The 17,582-nt window shown below is 46.0% G+C and overlaps 1 protein-coding gene across 3 annotated transcripts; it reads right to left on the bottom strand.

Annotated features, from left to right (window-relative positions):
* Positions 1-116: 116 nt before the first annotated feature.
* On the bottom strand, positions 117-15,275 carry PLEKHG6 (pleckstrin homology and RhoGEF domain containing G6). Of its 3 annotated transcripts, XM_044679801.1 has the most exons (17): positions 15,193-15,268; positions 13,264-13,467; positions 11,483-11,629; positions 10,143-10,307; positions 9,717-9,812; positions 9,365-9,415; positions 8,720-8,869; positions 7,334-7,444; positions 6,926-7,075; positions 6,534-6,671; positions 6,113-6,232; positions 5,551-5,553; positions 5,391-5,520; positions 5,114-5,229; positions 1,996-2,150; positions 568-1,278; positions 117-322 (listed from the first exon to the last, which is right to left on the bottom strand). In XM_044679801.1, the coding sequence occupies exons 2-17, from the start codon at positions 13,405-13,407 to the stop codon at positions 313-315; spliced, it is 2,397 nt and encodes a 798-aa protein (XP_044535736.1). In that variant the 5' UTR covers positions 13,408-13,467; positions 15,193-15,268; the 3' UTR covers positions 117-312. The 3 variants fall into 3 exon arrangements, with proteins under 3 accessions (XP_044535736.1, XP_044535734.1, XP_044535735.1); XM_044679799.1 differs by lacking the exon at positions 5,551-5,553; XM_044679800.1 differs by lacking the exons at positions 117-322; positions 5,551-5,553 and having other exon boundaries at positions 564-1,278; positions 15,193-15,275.
* Between the last annotated feature and the right edge of the window lie 2,307 nt (positions 15,276-17,582).

Here is a 17,582-nt window from a genome sequence, read left to right as displayed (position 1 = left end):
ATGCCAAGATGATGTCCTTTTTTGGCTTTCTGCTGTGGATCAATTGTCCAGGCTTGTGCTGCCCTCTTGTGGTTTCACCCCAACTACCACTTTTCATCTCACACCGGCCACTCCAGTCACTTATCTACACATCATTTTATTTGATTTTAGGATTGAATGTTTATGATACAGAAATTTACAATCTTGAGCCCAAACTTTATACCCTGGAGCAGGTGGGTGCCTGGGTCTGGCTCTTGGGCTGAGGAGAGTAGACGATGGATACTCCTTGGACCAGACATCCTCTAGGAGAAATCTGAAGAGTCTTGGGTGAGGCTATACCTCCCTGGAAAGAGGGAAAAGGGGTGAGGAGATTGTTAATAGCAATCTAATGCTTCAACTGAATGGTGAAGGGTCAAAGAGGGAGCAGGGATTAACAGTGAAGATTCTGGCTAGGGTGCCCCTTCCTTCCCTTTGGCTAACCTTTTTGTTGAGCATTTCACCCTCCATATTACCCTTCCTGTTCCACTACTGTTCTTTGTACATGTCCTCCCATGCCTTCATTCACACTCTCTCCTAAATAATACTTACGATGTGGTTAATGGGGTATCTAGCCGTATGATTTGAGGCCCACGCATCCTTTGTAGTTCAACTATTGTCAGCTTCCTGGGCCGTCCATTCCTGGATTCCGTCACTGTCTCTGAGATTCCATCAATCCTCTGGCTGGCCAGATCCTCCCGGATCTCCTGGAGCATGTCTTCTGCCCGTAAGGGGTAACGTGTGGGATATTGTTTGGGTACCACAAATACAGGACTTTCTTCCTCTTCTTCCCCTGAGGAGTCCCAGGGGCTCTCTCCTGCAGAGTCGACCTGAGATGGTGAGAAAGGTAGCTGTCCTCGAAGCAGAGCTCGGTGCAGAGTCTCCATGACTATACTCCCTCTTGTTGAGGGCCCTTCTTCCTCTTCTTCTTTCTCAGACCAGTTTGGGGGCACCCTCCTAGGAAGGCCATGCCCTTCCTGGATAATATCTCCCTCAGGGAGGTCAGGGGCACTCTGTCTTTGAGGGGCATGAGGATTGGAAGGTTGTAGTCTTCGAGGGATGTCTCGGAGGTCCAGAGTGGAGAGGGTGAGTCGGGGGTCCTGGCGGAGTGCAGGCCGGCGTCTATGGATCCATGGGGTTTGAGACTCTGGTAGGGAGCTAGTGCCATAGCCACTGTCAGAACCATCATCCATGCCTAGAGAAGAGTCTTCTCTATCTTCTGTGACTACCAGGTGAGGAATGAGGGCTGGGAACTCTGCAGTTCTGTTAAGGAGGGAAACAAGATCCAGCTCAAGTTTTGTCTCTAAAGTCTTCACTCCAGCAAAAAATGATCTCCTTCTCTGAGAGAGAATCTTTCTAAAGAGAGTCTCCTTTCCTTTCCCTAATCCCAGCACTGTGGTGAAAAAGAAATAGTCCTGGGGAGCAGGTAGGTGGCTCAGTGGATGGAGAGCCAGGTCTAGAGATGGGAGGTCCTGGGTTCAAACTGGTCTTAGCTGTGTGACCCTGGGCAAGTCACTTAACCTCCATTGCCTATCCCTTATCACTCTTCTGCCTTGGAACCAATATCTGGTATTGATTCTAAGCTGGAAGATAAGGGTTTTTAAGAAAACTAATTTGGGAATGAATGAACCTGTGTGGCCTGGAGTGAACAGAATATGGGAATTGAACTAGAGGATTTCCAAGGTTTCTTCTAGCAATATAATTCTTTGATTGCATACATCTATTCATCTATACCCTCAAGGTGTGAGAACTCATAATTTGTGTCTCTGTTATGATTACCCAGTGCTGTTCTTGCTTCCCAGCTGGCTAACCACCCCCAGGCTTATCTAATGCTCTTTAATTAATGACAGATGCAGTAATCTCTGACCAGTGTTCCAAATAATCTGGACTCATCCCATTCTCTAGAAATGATTCCTTTCATCCTTGTGGTCCCCCTTCCCATAAATCTGTTGGTTGGGGATGGGGATTAATAGCAGATACCTCCTCTCCAGATTGTGGTCCTCTACACTGCTCTGGGAGCCCTCAGGAGAGGGGGTGGGGGGCACGGTGCTGGGAGACTCGATGTCCCTATATAAGGCCAGGAGCTCCCTCTTCTGATGGACGTACTCCTCTGTCTTTAATTTCTGCAGGGTGACCTGTTTGAGGGAAGAGAGAAATAGACAAATTCAGAGCCAAACGGAATCTCTCCACAAGGACAGGAATAGTTTTCCCTTGCCAGACCCTCCCTTGAACAACAGGCTTCCTTCTGTTTGATAACCCACTTTGAGAGAAACCCATCCTCCTCTCAGAAATCCCTTCCATGATAAAAAGGTAGGGTGGTGGAGCTGATTCGGAATACTCAGGTTGTTTTGGGGGGATATAGTACCCTATCACCAAGGCTCCTGGGGGATGACTTGACCTGGAACATCTACCTCCTGCTTGGGAGTGTCAGAGGGAGAAAAGAGTTTCCTGTTTTCTGTCTCAGCTCTGGTAGAGTCTCTATTTTAATTCTCTTTTCTTCCTTGCCCCTCCCTACCTACTCTTTAGGTAAACTTAACTTCTTCATTTACCTTCAAAGAGTTGACTCACTGTCTTTATTTTTTTTTTAAACCCTTAACTTCTGTGTATTGGCTCCTTGGTGGAAGAGTGGTAAGGGTAGGCAATGGGGGTCAAGTGACTTGCCCAGGGTCACACAGCTGGGAAGTGTCTGAGGCCGGATTTGAACCTAGGACCTCCTGTCTCTAGGCCTGACTCTCAATCTACTGAGCTACCCAGCTGCCCCCCTCACTGTCTTTAAAAAGAAAAAAATAGTGGGGAGGGAAGGGGGGAGATCATGAATTATGTAACCATGAAAACATTTTCTAAATTAAAAAAAGGGAAAAATAAATCATCTTTCATTTACACTCTAAAAAAAAGAAAAGAAAAGAAAAAGAAAAAGATATCGATTTTCTACAAAAAACACTCTAGTCATTGCTTTAAATTTCTCTTCCCCTTTATTGCTAAACTATGTGGAAGAGTAATTTGTTGCTACTTCCTTACCACCCACTCTTCAACCCCTTGCAATCTGGCTTCTAATCTCACCACTATATATCAAAATTATTCTCTCCATGGCAGCAACATGGAGTTGAACAATGGGGGTGAGAATATGGGTCGGGGCTCCTGTCCCTGTGCCTCTTCATAACATTTCAATCCCATGGTTGCCTCCTTGAAGGTCTGAAAGGGTCACCATCCTGGTTAAGGGCCACATAGTTAAGTGATCATATTGTACCATAATTCTTTGCTATAACATATATATGACACATTAGCACTGGATATAATTCTTAAATATAACAATATGCCTAGATGTTGTGCATACATTGTATCTCACATCTTGATTAGATCTTTGAGAGAAGAGTCTGTCATTTTTCATCATTCTCTCTCTAGCACCTGAGCAGAATGTCTTGTACTTTTCTTGTTCTTGTCTTCTCCATCTAGCTATTTAATTAATGTTGAGAAAACTGAAATGTTGAATAACTTCCTCAACTTCTACATTCCTTATATATCTAAACATGTCTGGTTTGCTCTTTCCTTCCACTTCCTTGTATGGCATGCATCTACATTTCTGGGTCCAATACTCTTAACTTCCCTCTAAAATTGGAATCCCTGTCTAGTAATTGCTTATCTGTCAGTACCTAGGCTAGGTAAGAAACCTTGGGGTCAAAGAAACTTTAGGATCATCCCATCTATCCTTTCTCTTTTATGCTCTTCCTTTAAAATCTCTGACAGCTTTGTAGTCTTGTCTTTATTCCCACTGTTACCATTTGAGTCCAGACCATGGCTGGATTAGCCCTTTAAAAAGTGACCTCTCTGTCACAGGTCCATCTAATGTATGCAGTTTCCTGGTAGATCTCTTTTAAACACTGATTTAATTGCTTAATAAATGAATTAAAATATCAATTTAATTAATTTAAATTCCCCTGCTCAAAAATTTTCTACTGCTTTCAAGTTTAAATTCTTTCCAAGCCTTTTATTACCTGTCCCCATGCTACCAATCCAGCCATTCCTTCCCACTATGACCTCTCCTCCGGGCATACTGTTTTCCTTATTGTCTCTTTCCTACACTGCTCATTCTGTCTTTTCTCACACTGTTCCTGCTGCCTGGAATGCCATCCCCTATTCCACATCCCACTCAACCTTCAGGGCCCAATTCGAACCTCACCCTCTTCTGTGAAGCCAGGAGAGAATAGGATGAAATGATTTCTAAGGTCCTTTCCCCCTCTAAATGCTATGATTCTAAGGACCAATATGGTATAATGGAAAGAATGCTGGTCTTGGAAGTAGATGATATGGGTATCAGAGAAGTTTGCCAACTAAGTGCTGGATCTGGAGTCAGGAAGATCTAAATTCAAATCTGGTCTCAGGTACTTTCTAGCTGTGTGGCCCTGGGCAGATCACTTAACTTCTATCTGCCTCAGTGTCCTCATCTGTAAAATGGGAATAATAATAGAACCTACCTCCCAGAATTTTTGTGAGGATAAAATTGAGATCATATTTGTCAAGTACTTTGGAAACCTTAATGTACTGTATAAATGATAGCTATTATTATTATTATTATTATTATTATTATATTACCTTCCTGAGCCTTGGTTTCCTCATCTGAAAAATTACAAAGGTAGTTTGGATTGCTAAGATCTCTCCTAGTGCCACAAACTGATGGCTCCCTAAGCCTTCTTTGACTACCCCAGCTCACACTTGTCCTTCCTTTCTCTGAGATGTCTAGTGTATTCATACCGTGCAGTTCAAGCAGTTAAGATTGCTTGAGGTGTGTTAGTTCTGTCTCAGATCCGCTACATTATAAACTCTTTGAGGGCAGGAATTATAGCCTATATTTTATTTAATTGGTGACCCTTTCCCCACCCCCAGCCTATTTCAAGTATCAGTGAACAAAGCTGCCTCTCCCCATCCAGAGAATCAAGCACCCAGGATTCCAGAAACTAGTTAGAGCCACTAACCTATCTAACCCTTCTCTGTGGTTTAGTCCTATCTCTCCCTTCCTTTCTTCCTGCCTTGTTTTTTAGCCCTAGTAGGTCTCTCTCTATAATTTGCATCCACTCTTTCTCAGGCTGCATCTGCAGAGTACCTGGGCCTCCTGTATCTTCTCCAGCCAATGAACACATTCATTTGGACTGGAACAATGGAAAACAAGGGCGCTGGAGACACACTGGAAGTCAGTAAGGTGTATCATCAGGAAGCTGTCTGGGATGGAGGAGATACATGAAATGTAGGGAGGCTGTTTCCCTCCTCCTCCCCTACCCCCTTCATTGAGCCACCTGGGAAGAAGAGAGAGGTCGAGGAAAGGAAGGATGAAGGTAAGGGAGGAGGGGCTCAGGGAGAGGGTCTAGGGTAGAATGACATACTAGGATCTCGAAGGGCCTGGCACACAATCTTCTCCAGCATGAGGGGTGGGCGGATGACCTTAACTTTGTCTGCCTTGCGTTGGGGTTTGGTCACCAGAATCACATCAGAGAATAGGAACAGGTACACATCCTAGGAGTAGGTAGGGAGAAAAATAGTGACAAGCTTCATACATGGTCAGAGAGAAAGATGAAGGGTAGAGGGAACTTTGGGTGACAGTATACATGGACACAAAGAAGATAGCAAGCACAGATCACAGGGTCATAAGGGATCTTTAGAGCTGGAAGGGACCTTAGTCTAGTACAATCCATACATTTTGCAGATTAGGAAACAGGACAAGTGAGATCCAGAAACTATAAGTCCAAAGTTCACAGCTAACTAATAGCTGAGTTGGGGAGGGAATAGAATCCTAGCCTCATGACTGAGGTCCAAAGCACATAGGCACATAGTGCAAGGACTTGATACCAATGAGTGATAGACTCAGGAACATAGATAGGGCTTCACATGGAAAAGGCCCTTTGACAATCTTCAGGGCCTCTTTATCCTACTTTATAGCACTCCTGGCCTCCATTCCCAGCTGCTCTTTCTCTACTCTTTCTTTCAATGCCCCAAGTCTCTCCAGCCTTTTTGCTCCCTCTCCATCCTTGCCATCTCCTTTAAAGTCTCTTCCCCCAAGATTTCTTATTTGTCTCTCTGTAATCCCAGTCCCTGCCCTCTCCTTCACCTTCCCCTCCTTCCCCTCCTTCATCCGAACAGAACCCTCTAGTAGCAGCTGCCGGGTATGTTGGTGGTCAACGCCCAGCATGGGGGAGGTCAGATCCAGGATAGAAAAGGGACGTAGACTCTAGGAGGAACAGGAAGACAGTATTACTCCAATGAGACAAATATCTGCTCTCTTAGTCTTCTCTTCCCATCCTCTATCCCCAATGTAGGACCATTTCATACTTCCCATTTCCTAATGCTGCCTTCTTAGGTCCCCCTTTCCTTTTCCCTTCTCCTCCTCCCTTTGCCCTGATGCATAGCCCCTTTCTTCTTTCCTCCCCACCAACTCACTCTCTGTTTCTCTCACTCTCTCTCCCTTCCCCATCTGTCTGTCTCTGTTTCTCTCTCTCCTCCTCTCCCTCCCCTCTCTCTGTCTTTCTTACCTTCTCTACTTCATCAGTGGATGGCTCCAGCACTTCATAGGGCCCAATTCTCTGGGCAGCAGCTGCCAAGCTGTCATGCTCCTCTCCCTGACGCACTTGGCTATTGATATGGTGTAAGAAAGCCTCCACAGAAGAAATCTGGGCCCAGCAAGGAGATTGGGATGGTTTAGCCTACCCTGGCTCTGCCAACCCTCCCACAAAGAGTGATCAGAGACATAGAATTATAGAGAACCAAGAAATGTTATTTAATCATCATCTATTAGAGCTGGAAGGGACCTGAAATAATATTTAATCCAATAATTTAATTTTGTAGGAAGAAACATACTTTTCTCAGTAGTTCCCAAAGACCCCTTAAACTCCCTGGAAGGGCTAGATCCCTTGTTTAGGCATACCATGGCACTGAGGACATCCTGGGCCTGGGGTTCAGGGGTCTTCTTGAGCACGGCCTGGAGCAACAGAGGGTATTTTGTGATTCGTTGATGTGGTTTGATGAGCAGGTCACTGAGTTGCTGCCGTCCAGACCTTTTGTGCTTCTCACACCACTGAGGATCAGAGAGAGACTGGGGTTCAGGAAGGGCCATGGAGGGTCAGGGAGACAATAATAACTAAAGAAGAACTTTTCTTCCACCAAGTGCCTTTTCTTCCTTTAGATTAACAGAGCTGTAGGTCCCCCTCTTGGGTAGGAGGGATGATTGTTCAATACCCACCTGGAGCAGTCAGTAAAAGTCCTTACCAACAGGCACTTTCCTCACTCCCTATCCTGCCCCTCTGCCCCTGGCTTCCTGCATGGACTACCACACCTGTACATAAGTCTGGAAGAGAGGGTTGTTTTCCTGTTGTTCCCGAGCATAGGCCATGGTTTGCTTGACCCGAAGACAATACTTTATGTATGGCTGGAACCGTTGGCCAAACTTGGAGCGTTGATGGGTGGGGAAACAGAGAAATGTGGTGGAGAAAATAAAAATGATTAAGTAGAAATTTCCAATATCATTTATGGAGCCTGGAGGGTGAAGGGAATGAGAACAGTGGTGGTTCTAGCATCACTTATTCCACAGTCAGACACTAAGTCATGGCTTATGCCAAACCCAGTCTTCTAGCACCCCATTCATGTTGAGGCTTTTGAATAAGCTTGGAACAGACAGCTGTGGAAATATTTTTTGGGTTATCCCTCTCATTGTCACAGTAGATGAAACCAGAATTCCACTTCTTTCCTCTCTGTTTTCTCCAGCTCAGGTCCCTGACAACCCCATATGAATCACAAAGAAGAAATTTTTTATCAAGTAGCAGTGGGGGGGGGTCCCCATTTTTCTGCTGGAGGCAAGTAGGATCTCAGGGAAAGACTGGGAGGTATCTCCACTTGTAGGTAGAATACCTGGGGTTTCTGGAAAGGACTATTAATTTTATGATTCTCTGACTTTCTTCATAGCTGTTATACTCTTGACTTCCATAGCTGTTAGACTGTCCCCATAAGAGGTGCAGAGGCTGTTCTGGCAAAAATTGGGTGCTAGTATATTTGTTTCTGGGACTTTACCCTGTGCTATGCCCAATGTTTTGCCCACTCCCAGTGGTTTCTCCTCTCCTTCAGTCATTTATTCATGTTCTCAGCAGGCTGCTGCTGAATCCCTCCTAAGATATTAAATCAGTAATTAAGGCGTTTTCTTGATAACAGTTTAAGGCATAATTTTCTCTTAGGGGTATGGTCATTTTATTTTGGGTTACCTAAAGGCCCCCAAACCTTTAAGACCTAAAGAAATGAAGCTATAATGGTAGAACAACAGTAGGGTTCATAGTTGGAGACAGGAAATCTTTGTCTCTGGTGCCCCTTCAAATCATAGCATAGTTTAAATCATATAGTTTCTATGTACCTGAAGACCTGACTTGAGGTTCAATATGGAATATCAACCTGGGGGCAGCTGGGTAGCTCAGTGGATAGAGAGCCAGGCCTAGAGACAGGAGTTTCTGGGTTCAAATCTGGCCTCAGACACTTCCTAGCTATGTGACCCCAGGCAAGCCACTTAACTCCCATTGCCTCGCCCTTACCACTCTACTGATTAATTCTAAGGCAGAAGGTTAGGGTTTAAAAAAAATCTAATAGAATGGATCAACATACCAGGTACCATCTGAAATCTGCAAACACCTGCCTTATCTGAAAGTACCCCCTTTCCCAATTCTCTCCCATTGCTCACTGTCAAGAAGCCATCTTGCAGGCCAAGAGGGTCCAGTGGTTGGCCTGAGATCTGGGTCTTCTTCAGAGTAGGCCCCAGTACCTCCTCCCAGAAACTCTGATGGGCTCGGATCAGGTCTGGTACATTTCCAAATAAGGTCTCAGCTGATACCTTGGAAAAAGGCATGAAGATATATCAGGGCCCTGGTCCCCATCATCCCCCCTCCCAAGCACATAGTAAATGAATAGCATTGATAGTCTGTGGGCCTGAGGCTCTAAGAAAATCAGGCAGGAGGGAGAATCAGAAAATAGGCTTGAAATATCAATGGCTCTGCTCCCCCCCCCCCTTATGTCCTCATCTCCTAGGGTTGGCATGGTTCAGAAAGGAGCTAAATGGAATCTTGGCTACAGGTAGGGTCTGGGAATTCTCTGCACCAGGGAGATATAAGACAGAAAGGGCTAAGAAAGGCAATGAGGGAAGAACTCTTGGAAAAAGGGGTTCGATCAGAGCCAACTCTGAAGAGCTGTATATACCCCTTCTGTGACCTGATGGTTGGGGGAAACCATTTACATGACTAGAATTCAATGTTTGGGACTGTGCCAGATCATGGCCAGAACCCGTTCCCACACACCCCACCCCAGTCCTGCATCTGAGTGCTGTACTCACTTCAGTCAGAAGCCCCACTCTTTGTAGATTCAGCAAGCCAGCTGCCAGGAGCTAGGCACAGAAAGATGAAGAATAGGAGACACCGACCTCTGAAGAATTCTCTTCCCAGAGGGACCTCCACCACGTATCCCCTTACCCCTTCTATCAAATAACTCTGATCCCCTCATCCCTTGGCTTATCAGTCTGAGGTCAGGGGATCTTCCTCCACCCAATACAGATATTCTTCACAACTCTCATCTCTACTTCTCTTTCTCCCTTGCTGCTGGGGTGCTGAGGAAAGGTAGAGGGTGCCAGTCAAAGTTGACGAATCTGTGGAAACCCATGGATGGGGAAGGGCCCTGGAAAGGCTTACTTCAGTCATGATCTTCAGCTTTCGAATATACAACAGCTCTGTGGTCAGTAGCTCCCATAATGCCTCCTGTTGGTGGCAGAGCCCCCGGCTCATCTCCTGAGGATGCATGGGGTCACAAAGCTGGCTCAGTAGGAGGGGAGAAGATATGAAAGTAGGAGTGGCTTGGGGATTGGGGGAAGGACAGACTGAGCAGGATCTCTCAGCCAGGGTCCTGCTTCTTTGGATCTCCTTTTCTCAGAAATGTGAGTGTGTGTGTGTGTGTGTGTGTGTGTGTGTGTGTGTGTGTGTGTGTGTGTGTGCACTAGCATGTGTGCACTGAATAGACATACTCAAGAGTTCAGGTCTGTGTGTTCAGGAAAGAATATGCATGTCTGGAATTGTGTGTGCAGGTGCATATGTGTTTTCTGTTCCCGACCTCATCCTTACCTTATGACCAGGTACCAGTTCCTTCCAGGACTTCTCAATCGTCAAGTTGCTGTCCCCACTTTCCCCAATCTCCCAGTATCTCCGGTCCTCAGGAGGCAGCCGGGGCATCCCAAACATGCTGAATGTGTGCAGTCTTATCTCCAGCTGTCGTGCCTTGTCCAACTCCTGAGTGACACAGAGGTGAAGGTCAGAACCAGAGCCATGAGTAAAATACAGTGCCTGAACTGAGCAATGGGGAACCTTAGGGTAGAGTCACTGGCATCAGAGAGAAGATGGACAAACTCTGGGATCTGAAGTAAAGTGGGGGGATTATAGGCAAGGAAGTCCCCTATCCTGCAGCCCCACTCAAGGAAGTTCAGATGGCACAAAGGAAGCTCTCTAGATGGATTTCTAGTTCAAACAGAGAGATCCAAAATCATTCGGAGACCCTGCCTCTTTCCACCTTATAGGATCCAAGTAGCAAAAATGGAAGGGGCATTAGATTTCATCTTGTGCAACAGGTTCATTTGATGGAAGAGGAACCTGAGACCCACTGAGGTGAAATGATTGCCTAGGTTCAGTCACTTTAAGAGCCAATGTCATAGTTATAATTAGACCATATGTCTTCTGATTCCCTTGCCAGTTTTTTCAATATTCCACCATGTCATTCTTTCTTTTATTTTTTCCTACAACTTTCTAGTTTTCCCCCTTAAAAGTGCCCTTAGGCCTTCCCTCTCAGAGATGTTGTTCAGATGATATAGCTAAATTTTAAGATAACATTTATTAAAAAGTGGTAAATACATGTCAGTTATATTATTATTGTTATTACCATGATCAAAACCTGGGTTAATAAATAAACATGTATGGCATATGGCACTCCTTCCTTCTTTTCCCAATAATCTCAAAAGTCTGAACAAGAATATTTATAGAAATTTCTGCTGCAATTGCAATCTATGAATGGTAGATTTGGGGTCAGAGGACCTGGGTTCAAATCCAGACCTTTGATGCTTATTACTGTCTAATCTTGAAAACTATTTAACCTTATTGTAGCTTTGGTTGCCTCATTTGTAAAATAAGGAGGTTATATTAGTTGACTTCTATTGTTCTTTCCAACATTATGTGTATAGTCTTTAGCTTAGCATATAAATTCTAGGGAGTTGCTTGAGGCACATAGAAATTAAGTGACAATATCACACAGTGAGAAAGTGTCAAGGGTGACTTTTGAACACAAAATGACATGGCCAACAGAATTTCTTTTTTTTTCCTTAGGCTCTGCCTAGGAGCTTGCTAGGTCAGCATCAAGGCTAAGAATGCTACAGGTTGGGCAGCAAGGAGGGGGAATTTAGAAAAGGGTCCTTTACCTTGAGTTTGGAGGAGTTTGAAGGGGTAGACCCAAAATATCCGCCATGTTTTTTTTCATACTCTGGGTCTTTTAGCCTTAGTGGTGATGAGCCTCTGGACTGGCCAGAATGTCTGGTGAAGGCAACAAGCCGGTGGTGGGAGGGATCCTGAGACAGAGAAGAAGGAATAAGAAGAGAACGTTTTTGGGCATGTACATTAAGGGCAATAAGGATTTTTTATGTGCCAAGCTTTTGCTCCTAGGCACGCCCTCCCCTGCCCTTCTGCCTAGGCACTGTTTCCCCTAACCACTTCTCCCCTCAAACAAGTTTGGTTTGTTGACCCCTCCCAGCCCTGAGTCACAGAGGGCGCTGCCAGAGAGGCTTGGCCGAGCAGGGGCATGTCAGCCTGGCACTGAGAGAGGCCCTGGGGCAGAAATTGCTGCCTCTTCTAGAAGTGCAAGCACATGCAGCTGCTGGCAGAATATCTACAGCTTTTACCCAGGTGGGTGCATGTTGTCTATCATTGTCTCCCACGTAGCCCTTGGCTGGTGTATTCCATACGCTCTTTCACTTGCATAATTGGAATATATTCATACTTCACATGTGTGTTTTCTACCTCACCTCGCTCCTACATGTTCACACCTTACCTTCCTGTTCATGTGTGTTCATACCTGTTCATACCTCCCATGTAGATCACCTTCTATATGCATGGTAAGATATAGAGACTGTGTATGGTCTATGTCCTACCTTAGCTGGGAAGGGGCTGCCCTTCCCTGGGCAGGTCCAGCCACATTCCTCCTGCCTACATGTAGCCTGAATCATAGCTCCTCTCCTCCACCCCTTCCTTAGGCCATAAGCACACCCCCTCTCCTCCCCTCTGTTTGAGCCCTCAAGAGGTGCCCTGGAGCCCTCACTCTCTAGGAAGCTAGAGTCTGGAGACACATCATGGTATAGTGGAAAAGAAGAAAGGATGGCATCAGGAGAGACCTGGATTGAAATCTGACCTTTGACATTGTGCCTGTGGACAAATCACTTGAACCCTTCAAAGCCTTAGTTTCCTCATCTACAAAATGGGGATAATAAAAACACCTACCTCACAAGGTTGTAGTGAGGCTCACATATGATAACAAATGTAAACACCTTCCTGACAACAGAAAGAGGAGTAAGAAGAGTGGAAGAGAAAGGAAGATGATGAAGGAAGGGAGGGAGGAAAGGTTAGGAAAAGGGAGAATGGGGAAATGAGAGTGAAAGGGGATGGAGGGAAGGTGAGGATAAAGGAGAAGGAAGGAAGAGAAAAACAAGAAAGGGAAGGAAGAAAAGGAGGACCAAGGGAAGGTAGCAGAAAAAGGAAGAAGAATAATGAATCTAAACAATCCCATGCCCCAATCTCCACCACCATCCTAGTCCACTCAGTGAACTGGGAGGAGATTTACCTTCCTTTAGGAAAAGAGGAAAATATTATCCAAGATTTAGAAAGCTCTAGAAGGTTTGCCAAACTCTACAATTTTATCTTATTTGATCCTCACAACAACCCTCTGTGGTAGGTGTTATTATATTTTCCCATTTTATAGATGAAGAAACTCAGATTGCATAGAAAAGGGGGAAATAAAGATGGGATGGGCACTCTGCATCAGTTTACACCTACCCAGAAGAAGGAGGAACTGAATCAAAGAAGCTAAGACATTTTCTTTGATTATGATTACTCTGCCTCCTCCTCTGTGGACTCCCCCAGGAAGGTGGAAAAGGGGCAAGAGGGGAAGGCAGGGTAGAAGAGAACCAAAATGGGAAGCTCTTGCTCTTACCTGTTGAGCAGTCCTTCCAAGGTGCAGGTTCCAGGGGGCTTTGTTGTTTGGGTCCCTGTGGTGTCTTCCCCCATAAGTTTCAATTCGAGAGGCCACCAGTCCGTGGACCAGATGGCCCTCGTCTGGGGTACTGTACCCTTTCATTCTTTATGCTCTTGGTCATCTCTGAGGTAGCATGGCTGAGAAGGGAGGGGTCACCTGAGGCTATAATAGAAGGGAGACAAAGAGGTCAATTTTCTAGAAGATTTTGGTGTAGGAGATTTGTTTGTATATGAATGGTGTGAGACATACAAGAGATAGAGATGGAGATAGAGAGAGAGACTGAGAGAGTGAGCCAAGAATAGGGATCTCTTAAGGCCTCTGAGGTGGACAATAGGAACACTATCCTGGGGAGTGTGTGTGTGGGGGCAGCTAAGGTTCCAAGGAAAGGTTTTTCTTGGGTAAGATTGATATGTATTTGACAGGTCATGAAAAGACTGGGCATGATCATAGTGGTCCACGACTGCCCAGCTAGTATGTGTGAAGGGGTGTTTGTTGATAATGGTGAGTAGAGGGCGCTGAGGTGTCTGTGTGGGCAAGTCATGTACAGAGAAAAGTCTTTCTTTGGCGAGTGGAAGAAGATGAAGCGGACATATACATACACACACCTATACACGTAATGAAACAAAACAAAGATACAGGGCAAAGGTCTGACTTTTGGAGGAACTAGTCTCATTGGGGAGCTGTGAGCTCAGTGACTCTGGTCTCCTGGCTTTCTACCATCCTCTAGATGACCCTCCTCCCTTGGTGTCATCTTGTACCTCCTGCCCCTCTATCCTTGAGTAAAAGCCACAGGGAGCCCCGTGCTAGGCAGTGATGGGAAGTTCTGGCTCTGCCCCTGGTTTAGAAAGCCAGGGAGCAGAACCCAGGTGAAAGGCCCCAGAAAGACAGGAGAAGCAGGAGAAACAAGGAAGCTGGAAGGTGAGGGTACTAGGAGCGAGGTAATGTGGGCGTTCAAGGCCTCTTTAGGAGAGAGCTTTGTTCTGTGCCAGGCCCCCACCCTTGAAGAAAGTACTGATGTCCCAGATTTACTGGGGCAGAGCCCAGGTGATGGTCCATCTCTGTCTAGAGCTCCCTCTATCTTCCTTAGTTCTTCCCCCCACATCCCCCTCACTGACAAAACAAGGCTTCTGAACTTTTTTTGAGTGTATCCTTGGGCTTCTTGGAAAATCTGATGAAGACTATAGAGTCCTCAGAATAATGTCTCTTAAAAGCAAATTAAATATAAAGGATTACAGAGGAAATCACCTTTGTACTGAAATAAAGATGTAATATTCCACCCCCTTTCCCGTCCAAGTTCACGGGAGCCCCCGAGATCCTTCCGCGGACCCTCCTGGACTCCAGGTTAAGAGCCTTTGTGATAGACTATTCCTCTGTTTGGAAGGGGGCAGGACGGGCTGGGATGAGGGCAGGAACTCGAACCGGGAATATCTCTGCATTCTCTTCCCCTTGTCCACAGGTCCCTGCAAACCCTTTTCACCTGCTTCTCTGTCCCACCCCCCTCCGGATTCCCCCTAGTCCCCCCAATTGTCTCTCCTATCTTATCCTCACTCCCCATCACCATCTTGTGTCCTTTACGCTCCTTGAGTCTCTCGGCTCTCTTCCTTTCTCCTGAGCCTGCACCTTTCTGTTCCTTGTTCCCTGGACTCTGTGCTCCCATGCCCTCTCCTCCCAGTGCCCGTCTGGCCTCTCCATGCCCTCTTCTCCCTGGATCTTTCTGGTCTTCATTGTTTCCTCCGTCCTGGGCAGCCTCCACCCTTCCATCCTTGTTCCCTCAGGGCCTTGGCCTTCAGGCCCTCTCCTACACCCTCCGCTGCCCCTGCAGGTGCCCACCCCTGCCCCCTCCCCTCCCCCCTGCCACTCCCCCTCTCCCACTGCTGCTCCCCTAACCTGTTCCCCCAGGTGGCCCAGCTCCTGTGGCCCCTCCAGGCGTTTCCTCCAATCCACGGGTCCTTGGATAAGGCAGCGGGGGCCAGCCCGGATACCTGGTCCTCCGACAGGCACGGGGACAGAGCGGTCCTGCTGCCGGAGAGCAGAGGTAGTGTCAGGCCGGGGAGGCTGGGAAGGAAGAAAGGGCGGGGCTAGGCCACCGTCCGGCCCAGCCTCCTAGTCTGGGACGGTGTATGCTCTGTGGGAGGCTTCTCGCAGCGCCCACACTCCAGTTTGCTCACGTTCTCCCTACTTTCTCCCCATCAAGACGTGAACGTTTGGACACTCCCCCTCTGTCAAGTCCTGCTGCACACTTGGACAGGGATCCTCTTCCAGGAACGGCTCAGATAAATTATTGAAGTACTTCGGTCTCCCTCTCAGCCTCTTCCTCCCATGTGATCCCTAAAGTCCATCCCTCCCCAGCGCGGAGCATCCCCACATGGGAACCTCGGGAAAGATCACTGTTATTCATAACTCCTGCAGGGGGAATTGTGTCTTTGTCACTAATCTACTAATAATACTAATCATTATCACTAGCTACTTTTATGGCTAATGATAATTTCTTTTTAACTAGTGGGGCCTGTCAAAGTCTTGGGACACATAAAAAGATAACTAAGGGTGATCAGAGGAAGTGGGGAAGTGGCTAGAGGAAAAAGAGATAGAATATAAAATATAGGCTAGACTAAATTTTTAGAACATATATGCTTATATATCATATATGCTTGTATATTATAAGGAAGCATATATAAATTAAAGGCAGTTCCTAATCTTTGTTAATTTTCAATTGCATATTCACATATAGTTTCCTTTAAAAAAATGCTTACCTTCTTTCTTAGAATCAATACTTTGGGTTGGTTCCAAGGCAGAAGAGAGGTATGGGCTAGGCAATGGGAGTTAAGTGATTTGCACAGGGTGACACAGCTAGGAAATGTCTGAGGCCAGATTTGAACCCAGGACCTCTGGTCTCTAGGACTGGCCATCTTTTCCTTTTTTAAAAAATTCCAAGTTAGAGGTGGGAATCTATATTCAAGGGTAGCTCCATGTTTGGATCAGTAAGATAATTTCTGTCTGATTTTGGGAGTTTCTAAATGGATGATGTCCCTCGGATATTCCAGTGTGATCACTGGTGATAACCCCAAGCCCTGTGAAAGGCATTGTAATAAATAGTATGATAAATGCATAACAGGATCCTCTAGGTGTAGGCAAGGAGGATAAAGCCATGACAAAGGGACACCACTCTGGGACCCTTTATGATTAAAGGTCATGAAGAAGGGTGAGATACTTCCCTTGTCGGGCCCAGCCAATTTCCCCCACTTGCCATGACCCTGGGGCATGCCTTCTACTAAACAGGAAAGGGATATGTCCAAACAATGAGAGTTGGGGAGTGGGGGCTGGGTCTCTCCAGTCCTCAGCTAGTGCTTCTAAAGAGTTAACAGTTGGACTTGCTTGGCCATAGAGTCCAAAGTATGTCCCTTATCTCAGAGGGAGTCCCCAGCTTGCCTCCACCCAGATGTTGGGAAGAGGGCAATTTGGACAGACAGTTCAGTTCCTGGACTCTGCCCCTGGGGATGGAATCTTATAGGGCATTGTGCCAGGCTGAGGTTTCCCTCCCCCATACCCAGGAGACCAGGCTTACGCACAGAATAACAATATCCTCAGTTATCTGATATATGGGAGGGTGAAGTCCCACTTCACATACAAAGATCAGCTCTGACTTTCATAAAGGGCCATTTGCTGTTTGGGATGTCCCTACTTTTTATGGTCTGCCTCCTCCCAAATTCTGCCCTGCTTACTCCTCCAAGAAGTCTTCCCTGGTTAATCTCTCTGGATTTGGATTTCTTTCCACTCAGCATTTACCAACTCATTAACCACTTTCTTGACACATTCTTTTGGAATTCACAGGACCCCTTATAGCGGGCATAGCAAGGAGAGAAGGGGCATAATGTCATGTTGTGCCAGCCAGTGGATCCCAAATTATGGTTATATTTCTTTGTGAAAGGCTCTTTATGAAAGGCAGCAAAGAGCAGTAGATAAGAGTACAGGGCTTGAAGTCAGGAATTTGATGCCTACCTACTTGCTGTGTGACCTTTAAATCACTTAACCTACTCCACAGTTTATTTATCCATAAAAACAAGGATAAAAATTCTGTATTATTTATCTCACAGGGTGGTTGGGAAATTTAATTGAAAGGTGTATATAAAATATAAAACCCAGTGGAATTGCGCAGTGGCTGGGGTGGGGAGGGGATTGGAGGGGAGGGAAAGGACATGAATCATGTAACCATGGAAAAATTTTCTAAATGAATTAAATAAAATTTTTCAATGAAAAAACCAATTATTTCCTAAAAAAAA

This window comes from Gracilinanus agilis, chromosome 5, assembly GCF_016433145.1.
Source record: "Gracilinanus agilis isolate LMUSP501 chromosome 5, AgileGrace, whole genome shotgun sequence".
Classification (NCBI taxonomy): domain Eukaryota; kingdom Metazoa; phylum Chordata; class Mammalia; order Didelphimorphia; family Didelphidae; genus Gracilinanus; species Gracilinanus agilis.
The sequence above is the reverse complement of the archived record's forward strand: the minus strand, read 5'-3'. Positions and strand labels throughout refer to the sequence as shown.

Bases quoted from the DNA above. Each gene is read 5' to 3' on its own strand.
- PLEKHG6 (XM_044679801.1), bottom strand. From the start codon at position 13,407: ATGAAAGGGTACAGTACCCCAGACGAGGGCCATCTGGTCCACGGACTG. The intron at 7,076-7,333 runs GTGTGGTAGTCC...TCTGATCCTCAG, and splicing joins TCTTCCAGACTTATGTACAG to TGGTGTGAGAAGCACAAAAG. The intron at 6,233-6,533 runs GTAAGAAAGACA...TGTTCCTCCTAG, and splicing joins CCACTGATGAAGTAGAGAAG to AGTCTACGTCCCTTTTCTAT.